The following is a 14,475-nucleotide window of genomic DNA, read 5'->3' as shown; positions in this document are numbered from 1 at the left end:
TGATGTTCTTGTTTATGTTACATTTCATGTACTATTTCTGAGTACACCGGTTATGATGTTTTATCAGAGGTTTATCAAAGGTTACCGGTACTGATAAGAGTTGTTAGAGAAAGTATTTTATCTGATAAGATGAGTTGGTAAATGATCAAATTTACATGACTGCTTAAGAGGTGAAAGTATTGATAGTTGTGGTAAATGATTTGATTAATGTGTTAAGCAAATATGATTAAGATGTTGTTAGATCTATTAAAAGAAGCTGAGATATTTTTCAGATCTGATATAAGTTTGTTTTTGGTTTAAAGTTTCAATTGGTATTAATACTGATTCACCCCCCCCTTTCAGTATTAACTGGGTCCCCATAGGATTAACACATTATTCATATTTATTTGACCATTTGGTTTCCTAGGGTCATTTTTGGAGTTTTATATTTGACCCTTTACTTTTAGAAACCAAAATTCAAGATTGGTCAATTGACACCCTTCATTTTCTTGCCTTGAGCTCATTAAGTACATGTTTTTTGAAATTTGATGCTAAATGCTAGTATTTAAATACATTTAATTATATTAATTTCACATCTCTCATCTCTCAAGTATCCTTTCCATCCTAAAGGATCAACAAAGACTTGGTTCCTTTTTGCTGATAGTTGCTGTTAATTGTTGATATAGTGTTGTTTCTGCGCTATGATTTTAAATAGTTTTGCTATGTAAAGGGTCAGTGCCCTTGTTCTCACTGCTTTATTAATAAAAAACAAAGTAATCAATAGTAAAACATTTGAATTTGGTGCACAAAAAGGAGCAACTAATTCACATGCATTTATTTGAGGGCCCTTGCTTATTATCTTTGAACTTTGTATATTTCTAGACTAGTAAATCTTGTCTCTTTGTGATGGCATGATAGTCCTTCTACGATATTTCTAAACACTACCAATGTTCATATCAATAAAAACAATAGAGTAGACAAAGATCAATCAAATTATAGACTAGAACTGGACATTACACAAAATCAAATTCAAAAATAAAAGATGAAGCTACAACCATAGATTTGACCCAAATAAATTAGACTCAACTCTAAACAAAATAAGGCATCAACATAAAATCCAATACATTAAAATATTTAACATAGAAACCAAACTTAAACTAGACATCTAAAATCTTCTTCCAAAACTATCATCCACATTTAATTTCTTAAAATAATTGTTAAAAATCTCTTACCATAACTAATTATCTAAATTCATTTCTACTAAATTAATTACATTTATTTAATTAATCTAAAGTAATAGTAAAGGAAGTTTATTTTCCTTCAAAAGAAAATAATTGTTAAAAATCTCTTGCCTGCCATCTCTAATGCACGCTCAGAATCGAATCTTTCCTCTTTAATTTAAAAAAGAAATTTGAGGTGCTGAGTCGGTTTCGGGATCTTCAGCAGCTCTGTGAAAGAGTAAAGTGGTGGTATAAAAAGCTGTCCGCGCCGAGCTAAAGAATAATGGCCGAAATTAATGTTGATCGAACCCGCCAGATAAAATCTTCATTCAATTTTCTGACCGTTTTTCCATCTTCAGTTACACTTTTTTATTTCCCTAAATTTAGAGAAAACTAGAGCTGTAGCTAAATCGTTTGCGTGTGGTGTTCAGCATAGCAGATTTCCTGGACTGGAAATAGTTGTTCAGTCCAGCAGCAACGCGAGTTTGGAGAATTCTTCATATTCCACACATTTTGGAGCAATTCTTAGTGAGATTTCCTTTCCGGGTAAGCCTGAGTTTTCTCGACAGGCCATGCTTTGAGCTTATATTTGATTGTGTTTTTGGTGTGGTTTTTACATTATTTCGGCGAATTTTTCCTCGCTTTCTCCTTTTGTTTTGTAAAGTAAGTATTTTGGCCGTCATTTGTGTGCATGCGTGTTGTAAGGATATTTAGGCCATTAATGGAGTTTTCTCGGCTGCATTACCACATTAGGCTGTGATGTTGGACTCGGTTAATTGTCTTTTTCCACACATTATGTGTACAAAAGTACTGAGTGACATTTCTTCCTTGTTCTTATCACTACCTTTCAATGTTTTGCTGTGTACATATTTGTTTGCTTAAATTCATTATTTAGTTTGTCTAGTGTTATGAATCATGGGGGAGTTTTTAAAGGATTTTCGCTCAATTTTTTTTCTTGCTGGTTACCTGTAAATCCACTCTCTGCTCTAGGATACTTCTGTACGTTGAATGACATTTCTTACTTTTTCTTATGACTACCTTTCAATGTTTTGCTGTGTACATATTTGTTTGCTTAAATTCATTATTTAATTTGTCTAGTGTTATGAATCATGGGGGGAGTTTTTAAAGGATTTGCGCTCAATTTTATTTTTTCTTGCTGGTTACTTGCAAATCCAATCTCTGCTTTAGGATACTTCGTTATTAAGTTTTCACTTTGATATTTGTTTATTATTTCAACATCAACCTGACTTTTAATTGCAAATTACTACATAATTAATTTTTTTTCCAGATTTTTTTTATATTTGTGGTACAGGTGTAAAGGTTATATATAATACATAAATTGAATATATTTGTTATTATTAACATAAGCACATAAATTATGTGGGTACTGGGTAGGTGGTGCATTACAGCCGTGTACTGAACGCCCACAGCATCAGGTGCATGCACCCGATGAAGCTGGTTTGGGCAGCCTGCTATGCTAGCTTAATTCTGATCATATTTATTCAGACAGCTTTTGCTGGAAAAAGTTTTTTTAATTAATTTTGCGCTTGCATTTTTTCTTTTCTCCCATATTTTGTCGCATATTCTTTTTTCAGGTAAATTTCCCTTACAGATCAACCTTCGCCTCATCCATAGTTGGATTTAGTGTTTTACGACTCACTTTTACCCAATTACAACACTTAATGTCTTTTTAGGAATTTACACTAAGCTCTTATCAAAGCCCTATGATTTTACCACATATGCTTATCCCATTGAGTACATTCTTATTTTTTTGTATTCCAGAGTTTGTAGAAATACTTAAACTTTTTGGTCAATTTTTCCAAGAATTATTTATTGCGATCAGAATTTGCGGATACCCAGCATGTATGCATGTAGCTATCAATCGTTTTCACCCTTTATTTGACGATGTCGGATAAACTAGTGACTTACTAGAGATATCAAATGGGTGATTGTGGATCTAATACATTATAAGGGAATGTGTTCTGTTTTTTATCATATGCTTAGAATTTATCATACAAATTCCTCATTATGCTCATGCAACTTATTCTTTCTGGGATTTGCCTTCTTTGTTATGCTACTGTATTGTTCTTGAGAACCAAGTTTCCTGAATTTAAAAATGCATTAAAAAACATGACACAGGTTTGTGACAGCTTCACTGAAAATGACAAAATTGACATATTAGACTGAGCACCAGATGTAATAATCTTCATTGGTTGGATGTTAGAGGCGTATTGATTCTTTCAAAGGCATCACATAATTCTGGATGACCTATCTTTACTGCCACTGTTTCAATCTCATTTTATTGTATGAATAAATAGTAGTTGTGTATCAAACATTAAAGAGAATCAACTGGGTTAAACAAGTTCATCCTTTTGACTGAATGCCAAGAACACATTTTCTTTTTGGTTGGTGCTTTCTTCATTGGTCATGCATTTGCGAACGGAGATCTCTCCTAAGTGTTGATATTGGTTACTATTCTGTATTTGGAATCCTTCCATCTATAGGCCGACAGGAATGTCATTAAGATGCTATATCTTCTCGTGTGTGAATCTTTCAATGAAACCAAATTTTTACTCAATTGCTATTATAAATATGGTAGAAAATATAGCAATATTTTTCCTAAGAATGAGTTTAAAAAGGACGCAAAACCATGTTTTCACCATAATAAATGCTTTTTGTTTGCAGAGGCTCTACACAGAGGGGATGACTGGGCTTCTTTTGCCATGATGCCACTTAAGGTATTATTGCTTCCATAAAGGCCATGTAAATGTCTTGTTCTATTTAAGGTGACTTCTATCTTATGATCCTTCATTCAGCAAAGTATATTTTAAGCATTTATGGTGTTTTTAGATGAGAAAAAAGACTGAATAAGTTGAGCACTGAGTTTGAATTTCAACATTTTTATAATAGGTCAATCCTGTATTTTTTAATTTTGTTTTTAAAATTTCTTTCCAAACTCTATGATTAGTTGAATAGCTGGAGTGAGATATGTTTGAATCAATGTTATTTAAAAAATAAAAAAGTCATTTTTTCTCACACATATAATGTAATCATTGCTTTTGTATGGGCTATATCTGATTCACAAATTATTTTCTGTCTAGTGAAAACATCATAAGTTGTTTCTAGTGTATATGGGTAACTCTGTAAACTTTAATGCTTAGAACTTATTTAGAACCTAGGATTTAGGAGAAATTGGAGAATGCATTCTCTTGCATGCCAGTATCATACAGATTTGGAAATTCTCTTGGATGTCTTGATTAGAAAGTAGCATAGGATATCAAATGTTCAAACTTCACACTCCACATTGTTCTTGATATCGTGGGACTTGGATATGTAAAGTTCGGCCTATACATTTTTATGTATATATTTCAAGTTTATGTTGAGGATTTGGAATTTTGGAATCTCACCCAAAGTAGCAAAAATTGTTCTCATGAATAAATGAGAAAATTCAATTAAATGGGAAAAAATTGGGTTAGTGAAAAAAAATGAATTAGAATTAGTGTCAAGGTGAAGGAAAAATAAGAAAAAAATTTCTGCAGGACTTACAAAAGAAAGGGTGAAAAATTGCCATAAATAGCAAAAAAGAGCCATAAAAATTTGTGCAATTTGTGATTAAATTGCAAGCGGCAAGTTCTGGTGATAAAATTGCAATAAAATCTTGATTTTTCTGGTCAAACATGCACTTTAAAAATCAAAATTGTTGGCCACAAGTATATCAAAAAATTTTAATTTTTTATTTTTGAAATTATTTTTTGGGGTTAGTTGTGATTTATTGCAAATTTTTCCCAATATTTGTAACTACACTCTTTATCTATAACCACCAAAATATGGTACCTGAATGTTGTCACCTCCTTGAGCACTACATTCTTTTGTAGCAGTTTAAATTTAGATATTTTTGCCTTGTTTAGTCTCATATTATCTCTTATCTTTTCTTATGCTCCCTTTGTAATTTGTTCCTCCTTTTATACTCTTCTTACTTGCTTGCTCTACCCTTTTACCTCTGTGTTTTCTCTACTACTGCATGATATTCTGCTTGCTTAGTTTCATTACAGCAATTGTTGACCTCTCCTTTGCTATTTCTTTTTTCACTTTTAATAATACATATCCAGTTTTCCCTTGGAAAAGCAATTGATTGCCCTTTTTTATTTGGAAAAGCAATTAACTGCATATATTTAGATTTGATAGTGTTTCTTATTGTGAATGTCTAACCAAATAAAGAAAAATATTGTTTGGGTGCCCCTGAAATTACGTATAGTTTGTCATCTTTTGACAGGTTGCTCTTCCTATATTCCATTTGCAATTGTGGTTGCCTGTAAAATATTTTTATTTTTGGCTTTGAGCCATTTATTATCACTATGATCTCTATTCCAGTTTCCTTCCAATAATTGTCTCCATGATATTGACATCATTGTTCTCATTATTAAGACTTGCAGCTCATTGAATGCCTCCTTTGCCAGTTCTGAATGTTTACTAATGTTATGCAGGTAATGCAAGACCTTTTCAGTAGTGTTGTTTAAACTTTTTATCTAGATACAAAGCTTTTTATTTTAAACAAAGCTAGTATAGTTTACTTAAATGTTTTTCAGTTTTGCATTTATTTGCAATTTCTCATGTTATACACAACTTGGATTGATGCTTACATTTCCTTATTATATGGCCCTCTTGTCTGTCTGATCTTGCTTCATCCACTGCTTAAACTAGTATTATTTTTTTTACACTCATTACCTTCCTGGTTTAATGTCAAAACTATGTCTCAAATTTCTTACCTCTGTCATTGATTACAATATAAGAACACTGTTGAAAGATGACTTACTTTTTTCAACTTTTCCTCTTCTTTAAGCTATGATCTAGCAAAACCTAGATCTTCATTATTCTCCATGCCTAAATTTTTCAGTGCTAATGTGGAGTCAAAAGATAAAGAAGATCTTCTTCCACAAAGAGCAACAACAATCTACTCCCCCTTTTGGTCCTACTCCTTCCAAGTAAGATAAAGAAATATAGCCAGAAAAGGAACCAATGTGCAAACTCAGGCTGAAGATCATTGAATGTATTAAAGGAAGTAATGCTAGGAAGTTAGGACCAATATGAGCCTTCGTAAGTTGTATGGTGCTATTAAGGAAGATTATCTTCATGCTCAAAATATAGCTGAAAAATGTCATATGTTTACCTGATTGGGAGAATTTCAACACCTCTGCAAGGATCGCTAAAAATTGCATCGTTTCTTTGGCTGTTGGTAAAAAAAATCATTATGTCACGCTTTGCCATTAAACAGTAGTGCTGTCATGTGAAAGAATGGATTACTGTGACATCCTTTTGGGAAATATATACCCATATGATGCTTACGTGGTACCTGTACGTGCTGAAATATGTGTAACACTCTTATTTCAAGCATTTATACTTCTCATGATTTGCAGTTCCATTCAAGAATCATTGAGTTCACAATATGGCACTTGTGTTTGTGTTACATCCTCAACCTTCTACACCTGTTCTGGCTTATGACCTCTGCAAGAATATTCGAAGATTCTTATAATGAGTTACTCATGTTCATACTTTTATCTTTTGTATTCCATACAACTTTCCCAAATCTTTCCCAAATCTTAGACCAAGAAAACAACCTTAGTTGGCATAGGTGGATGTCAGCACCAATTGGCTCTGTTACTGGTTGGCCATTTGATTTCAAATGTTAACACGTATATATATATAGTGCTTCCACATGCCAGGGGGTTAGGCAAGTTTGAATATTGTTTCTTGAGCATAGTGCTTGGCAAACTGAGCTTGACTTGAGATGAAAACCTCAGAGTGAAGCACCCACCTAGGACGAAAACCCTTCGGGGAAGTTGAGTTTAATATGTATACAGTCTGTGTGGGATGTGATCTGAATTTGTTATGCTTTCACAGTTGGAGGCGACTTGGAGATTGATACTGGCATAAAAAAAATGGGTCTTTCAGAAGTAGCAGATTGTGCCACTTCCGAAGGGCACAACAACCCTATTGTCTATCGCTGCCTAGAAGATCCTAATAGTCTTAGCAAGTTACCTTAGATCTGCAATTTCAAGGGATAAATTCAGAGACCAACACCCAACCTGAAGCATCTCATTCTATATTTGCCATCGTACTTGCAAGGTGTTGAGGTGGTTTCACTTAATTCTGGGATTAGGTTTTGCACATCCCATTTACAGACCTGTGCATTGAGGAGGTTAATGCATTCTCAGTTGATTTTTACTCTACTTTATTGGCATTATTGCCCTGTTTTAACTCTCAATGAATGTTCACCTCTACAGAACCAAGTTATTATTATTGTCTGAGATCTTTATTATTGGTATGCAACTTTGTGTTGTTACATTTCATCATCATAATTGCCTGAGATAATCATTGTGGTTTGTATCATTGGTGTATGTGAATATATGTTGATAGAGGAAACTCCCCTATTAATCACACTCAAGTGTAAGAAGTATTGGGATGGGTGACTGTTGATGTGTTTTTTATGCACATGCGAACACAAAATAAAATACCTAAAGGTACCTTATCCTCTCTTGAATAAAGCTCCCGAATGTTGAAGATATCGCAAAAGGATCAATTGGAGAAACTTCAAGGTTTTGTTATGTAGGATCTCTACTCGTGGATAAGCTCTTCGTGGTATGATGTGATTTTGCTAGAATCACAAGGGGACTTACATTCGATGACCTGAACATCTGATTTGCTGGAATCACAAGTCCTATTTACTAACTGGAAGACAAACAAATGGCAAAAGATATAGGGTTCAGGAAGTCTACTCTACTACCTAGAATGTGAGAAGATGGATGAATGACTAGGTGGAGTCCTACTGGGCTCGGTCTCACCATCATGTGGAACAATTCAACACCAACTCAGTGCGATCTTCTAAGGGATGTTTCAAATATATCCAAATCGTACACCATCAGATACTGATCACCATTCAAGATAATGCGTGAACAAAAGAGGTGTTATGTCTCGGGATTAAGCTTGTTCTATGCCAGTTGACCACGCAAGGCGCTCTTACAGTCAGCAAAAGGCTAGTGGTTTGGACTAGGTAGATTCCATGCAAGTACATTCAATAAATTCTTTCATTCAATCTGATCATTTATCATCTACAATGAAGATTCAACAAGAGACCATGCATATTGCAAAGAAACGACACATTTCACCATATATTCAATGAAAAGGGGGTTCATTTACAATCAAGGCAACAATTTCTTGCCTTCTCTTCCTACTTTACTCTAATTTCTATTCTATTCACTATCGATCATTAGCTATTCTAACCTCTATCAACTAACTATTAACCTCTACAAAATGAAGAGCTTGAGCCTTTTATAATGCTCCACATACAATTCAATGGCTCCATCCAACTAGCACCAGGCAAGGTTAAACTATGCTCCCCATACAATTCAATGGCTCCATCCAACTAGCACCAAGCAAGGTTAAACTAGGTCTTAAGGCCAAAAAGAAGGCTAAATGGAGGATTTCGCTCTGGACCCTTTGGAAGGGTCAGAAGCGAAATTCTCCTCCCAGGTTGATTTTCATCATTTCAAAGCCTTAAACCTCCTCTTCAAGGCAAACATGTGTCCAAGGCCTCCAAACCATGTCTTAGAAGTTACAAATTTGGTCATGCTAAAGAGCAAAATAGAAGAAATATGAATTTCGCTCTGGACCCTTTGGAAGGGTCAGGAGCGAAATTTTAATTTTGAGCACATTTCTCCATTCTTTCAATTCCAATCCACCTCAAAAGGCAAGGATACGTCACCCCATACCTATCTATACCATAAAAACCAAGAATTCGACCATCCCCAAGGAAAAAAAGGTGTCCTTCAAGAATTTCGCTCTGGACCCTTTGGAAGGGTCAGCAGCGAAATTCTCATTTTGAGCTAATCTTTCACTTGCTTCCTCCTTTTCACGCCTTGGACACAATTTGTTAGGCTTCCTTCCATCACGATCATGCAAATTTATCCTTCAGGTCGACATATAGCTCCAGTTTTTGTAGAAAATAGGGTTTTACATGAATTTCGCTCTGGACCCTTTGGAAGGGTCAGGAGCGAAATTCCTCTTTGAGCTCAAGTCCTGGCTTCATTTTCATCTTTCTTCATTTACACAAGTGTTTTTACCTTCATTCAAACCTAGGAAAAGGTTAGCTCAGAGCCTGGGTTAAGGTGGAGTGTCCTGTGGAGAAATTCGCTCTGGACCCTTTGGAAGGGTCAGGAGCGAAATTCTCATTTTGGTCTAATTCACCTCCTTTTCCACTTGACTTTGCCCTAGGCTAGATCCTTAATCCATTTACTTCCATGTCCTAGCCAAATTTGCCCAACTCAGACCCTCAAAAGACAAAATTCCCTCATCAAGATTCAATGACCTCCTGACACCATAAGCAACAAGAGCAGAAACTAAGCTTAAGGGAGACTTTCAAAGAAACCCTAATTTTGGAGCATCGTGGACTCACCCTGACTTAAGCAAAGCCTGCTATCCAGTGATCCCCCTGACAACACTCATCATGCAAAGGCTAACAGACAAAACCCTAAAAGACCTAGAAAAGAAACCCTAGAAAGCAAAAAAGTAGGGGTCCCCATTTGCAATGGGGCGATGTGTGAATACGTCACAACAGTGACCTCCTAGGAAATACCAATGCTTCACCCATGTGAGCATCAGCTAGATGAGAGGAACCCATGGGTTTCCCAAGAACTTTAGCAATGGATGGAATGATGTCAGATCTCTAGAACTCCATTGGCAGCTGAAGGATAGAGATCTAGATAGGAATTCATGAGGGAAGCTCTTCTATAGAATCAAATCCCACGTGCCAGGGCCCTTGCAGAAAAAGGGTATTCTTTAAAGATCATAATACAATCGGCCATTCTAGAAAAAAACACAAGAAGTATCCCTTAACAGCGAAACTAACCTCCATGTCTCCCCCCCAGGTTCAACAAGCTCAACTCTCCAGGAAGGGCAACAAAATTTGGTGCCCATAAATTTGCACATCATAGCATGCTCTGATAAATATAATATATCATCAGCAATCAGGTCTGGGTTAATGACAAGAATGGGCCAATCTTCACTCTTCTGCGAATGATTATTAGATCATGGGCGACTTTCAGTCTTCTAGTTGGATTTGAAGTCATTCATGGCTTGCAACAGGGAACTGACAGCATTTTCATGATTAGAGGTGATGGGATCACCAGCTCTAACAGCCTCTTTGAAAGAAAATGGATGTGGGATGCAGCCATGAGCACCAAAAGCATAGAGGTGGCTGTATAGAACAAAAACAGATAGGTAGGGAATAAACCACAGATCCTAAAAGAGCAGAAGAAACCTTCCAGGGAGGGTGCAACAATCACACCCGTGAGGCAGAATAGCCCCTCTAAAACGGGCCAGACAGCAGCAGCAGCAGCAGTGATAACTGCCTCAAACCTAACCGCAGGGCCTTCCAGGTTTGCCCCTTGCCTTCCCAAACCTTGTCTACGCATTCTTTTTAATTTCACATTGAAAGGGTTTTTACCATGCATTTTTGTTTGTTTGTTTTAGCACTAGCCAACTCTCTCAGTCAGATTCAATTGGGTTTAAGTGACTCTTGCCAAGTAATTTGCAATATTTTTAGCAGATTCCTCTCACAAATTATTCATGAGTTATTTTTCGAGCCAAGAACTTGTATAGCAAGTACTCACGAAGTAGTAGAACCATGTTCCGAACTATCACATTCAATATCTTGAAAATGTATTATGCTTATGCATCATTTTTTAGTTTGCACTCTAGTCAGTCTTCATAGGTTACTTGCTAGTTGCTACTGTTTGTGTTCCAGATTTTAGATTAAATATTTTCAATGGTGGAGCTGGAGGCATGTTTTATGCAAACATGGTACATAAAACTGTTTTGACATTTGCAATAAGTGAATTTTGTTTATAGGCTCATTTTTGCAAGAGTAAATATTGTCTCGCTGTTAGTCTTAGTATAGAGGTTTTATATCCTTATAAGTTTTTTGTGTTTGAAACACTCTTTGATGTTTGCCATCATGCTAGTTCTCTCTGGATAGCCATGCTTTTCATTTGCTTCATGCTTGTTTACGACTTACTTGTAGATTCTTATTAATCATTCTTCACTGTCCAATAGTTCTTAGGTTAATGGGGAAAGCATGGTAACTTAATAACCAATTGCATGCTTTTTCTATCTTTTGAGCCAATTGAAGAAGGTATAGGTAGAGAACTCTGTCACCTTCTACCTTTTTCTTTTTAACCTATTTTCACATAGTTCTGGCTCAAGTGGAAGGTCTTTTTCTTGGTAAGATGCTTTGGAGAACATTGCAAAAGCTTGCCTTGGGGAGGTATTATTTTGAAGTTTTCAATAAAAAATGATGTAATTGTGAGCTGATTGTGGTCAACTATGCAAGGAAAGGTGTTGGCTAATTTAAATTTTATATAGATTCCAATTTGCTGGATTCTATATGGACTACTACAAATAATAAAGCAAATGGAATAAAGCAACCAGAGGTGAAGGTTTAGAACTAGATTCTTTATAATACTTCTGTAGTGGAACTAGTTTAATCGTTATTGTACTTATCTTTTACGTGTCTGTGGTGCATTCTTGAGAACTTTTCAATTACTTTTCTGTAGGAGCCTTGTTATGTAGCACGATTTTCATTTTCAAACTAGTACACTGTCTTTGTTGTTTCTTGCTGGAGAGCACAATAGATAGTATGGTTTTCATGACTAATCTAATGCAAAGTCTTTGTTGTTTCTTTCTGGAGGTTGCAATAGGTAATAAGTTTTCCTAGCTGTGGAGGAGAGCCAATTGATTTGTTTGGTTAAAAGAGAATGTTGCTTCTTGATAGGTATTTTAGAAGAATTATTAATAGACTAGAGCAATAGTTTCATATTTTTAGTGTTTTAAGTATTCTGCGTTTCAAATTGTGTCTTTGTTATGCTTCTCCTTAAGTTTCATAAATTTTATTTATTTTTATGCATTTGTTTAGTAATAAAGTGGTAACATTTTTGCATTAACCATGGGATTTTATGTCTTGCATAAATGAATATAGATAACTGTAACATAAACTATGAGTCAGAATAATAGCTAATTTTTAAAAAAGTAAATACAACGTGCCGAATTTGCAATGAGAATCCTGTCTTTGAGCTTTTTAAGGTTTTTTCTGCTTTTTCTCCTTTTAAAAGTTTTTATTTTTATTTTTTACAATTAAGCACCAAATGGAGCCAGATTTTCCAGTCCTGAAAATTGATCGTCCCCTCAAAGTCACTAACTCCTCAGGACTTTCAATGTGTTGGGGATGTCCTCTAGATCTCCTGGGTTGTGGGTTGTGTCCCCGTAGAATGCTGTAAAAAGCTGGAAGCAACTTAATCCATCATCTTTGTTATGCATGTCCGACTCAAGCTATCAAGCTCTCTCTCATAGTTATTTGTATCAACTTTCTGCTGATACTAATTTGAATACTGCATAAAATTTTTGTTTTGGAGGTTTTGTGTAATCAAGCTACTATCCTCATGTTATTTATTTTACAAAACGTGTGTTCTAAATTCTGTTTTGTAACTCTTATGTTTGGATCAGATTATAGTTTCTGCAATTGGCCTTATATCTTAAGAGGCACTCCGGATGGTTGTGTGATACTTCAACTTAACAATTTTCTAGCAAACAAATTGGAAACATGAATGATCTTATCACAAAATCGGTTTCCAATTATGCGGATCTAAAACAAAGCTACATTCCAGATTTGGAAGCAGGTGGTGATCTGGAGATGACAGCTATCGGTGTTGATTCAAATCTAGATAAGTTCTTTGAGAAAGTTGATGATATAAAAAAAGATATGGAAGCAATACAGATATTGTTTGGGAAGCTGCAATCTGCAAATGAACAGAGCAAAACAGTCCATAAAGCAAAGGCTCTGAAGTCTTTGAGAGATCAGATGGATAAAGATGTGAAAGAAATCCTTTCCAAGTCTAAAGTGGTCAAAACAAAGCTTGAAACCTTGGACAAAGCCAATATGGAAAGCCGCAGGTTGAGTGGATGTGGAGAGGGAACAACTACTGACAGAACAAGAACCACAATTACAAACAGTCTAAGAAAAAAGTTGAAAGATTTAATGGGCGAATTTCAAGTTTTAAGGCAAAACATAACAGAAGAATACAAAGATATAATTGAAAGAAGATTCTACACTATAACAGGGCAGCATGCAGATGAAGATACAATTGAAAAAATCATCTCAACAGGGGAGAGTGAAACAGTACTGCAGAAAGCCATTCAAGAGCAGGGTCGAGGTCGTATTCTTGAAACGATCCATGAGATACAGGTAACACTATGCTTAATAATTTGCCCTTGTGGTGATGTTGACTATGAATGGTTAATAGAATTTGCATTTTAAGCTTATCCTTTTAAATTTATGATCCAGATTGTTTCGTAATTTGGTAACAGGAGCGTCATCATGCAGTTAAGGAGATTGAGCGAAATTTGCTTGAGCTGCATCAACTCTTTTTGGACATGTCCGTGCTTGTAGAAGCACAGGGAGAGCAACTAAATGATATTGAATATCATGTTGCCCATGCTGCAAATTATGTTGAGCGTGGAACAAAACAACTTCAAACTGCAAAAAGCCACCAAAGAAGTAGTAGGAAATGGATGTGTATTGCAATCATTATCTTGTTGATTATTATCCTCATAATTGTCATTCCTATTGTTACAAGCCTGAAGAAGTCATGAAGATAAAATTTATTGCAGATTCAGGCATTTCAGTTGCCATGATTTTTTAAATTCAATTTTAACTCCTAGCTTTCCATTATTGAAAGGTTTAATACAGTCAAACATTGTTGTACCATAAAGGTAGTCAGGTGGTGTGATATTTGAACCTTGCAACTTGTGTTGTAGAACACTTGTCTTTTTTGGATAGATGGACAATTGAATTGTATTTTTTTTAATCTCTATTTTCAGTTATCATCTCTTCACAGCCCATGAACATTCCAATCATGTTTTGCAGTAGAATATTTAAGCTTGTTTGTTCTATTTTCACATAAATATGACCAATTTCAGTTCTTGAAAATTTGAGTTTTTCCCGCATATCTATTGTATTACATGCATTCACTTTAATGACGGCATGAAAATTTTAGGTGTGCTACATTAGAAGAGTGGCATGTAAATGAATACACGATATGCTAGATGATTTGCTTGAAGAATGATTTGCTGAATACCTTCAACTGAACTGATTGCAGAGTCAAATACACAAAAGAAGTCACTAATTACGCTGGACTTGATGATTGACCCCATAGACTTTGGCTTGCTT

At 35.2% G+C, this 14,475-nt stretch overlaps 1 protein-coding gene across 5 annotated transcripts; it reads left to right on the top strand.

The window, feature by feature from the left end:
• The first annotated feature begins 1,352 nt into the window (after positions 1-1,352).
• Positions 1,353-14,145, top strand: LOC131032443 (syntaxin-124). Of its 5 annotated transcripts, none has more exons than XM_057963417.2 (5): positions 1,353-1,745; positions 3,885-3,937; positions 11,941-12,024; positions 12,753-13,491; positions 13,614-14,145. In XM_057963417.2, exons 4-5 carry the CDS (start codon positions 12,850-12,852, stop codon positions 13,896-13,898), a joined length of 927 nt encoding a protein of 308 aa, XP_057819400.2. In that variant the 5' UTR covers positions 1,353-1,745; positions 3,885-3,937; positions 11,941-12,024; positions 12,753-12,849; the 3' UTR covers positions 13,899-14,145. The 5 variants fall into 5 exon arrangements, with proteins under 5 accessions (XP_057819400.2, XP_057819402.2, XP_057819399.2 ...); XM_057963419.2 differs by lacking the exon at positions 11,941-12,024 and adding an exon at positions 5,625-5,683; XM_057963420.2 differs by lacking the exon at positions 1,353-1,745 and adding an exon at positions 2,641-2,794.
• The last annotated feature ends 330 nt before the right edge of the window (positions 14,146-14,475 follow it).

The sequence above is a fragment of the Cryptomeria japonica genome, chromosome 11 (genome assembly GCF_030272615.1).
Source record: "Cryptomeria japonica chromosome 11, Sugi_1.0, whole genome shotgun sequence".
NCBI classification, from domain to species: domain Eukaryota; kingdom Viridiplantae; phylum Streptophyta; class Pinopsida; order Cupressales; family Cupressaceae; genus Cryptomeria; species Cryptomeria japonica.
The sequence above is the reverse complement of the archived record's forward strand: the minus strand, read 5'-3'. Positions and strand labels throughout refer to the sequence as shown.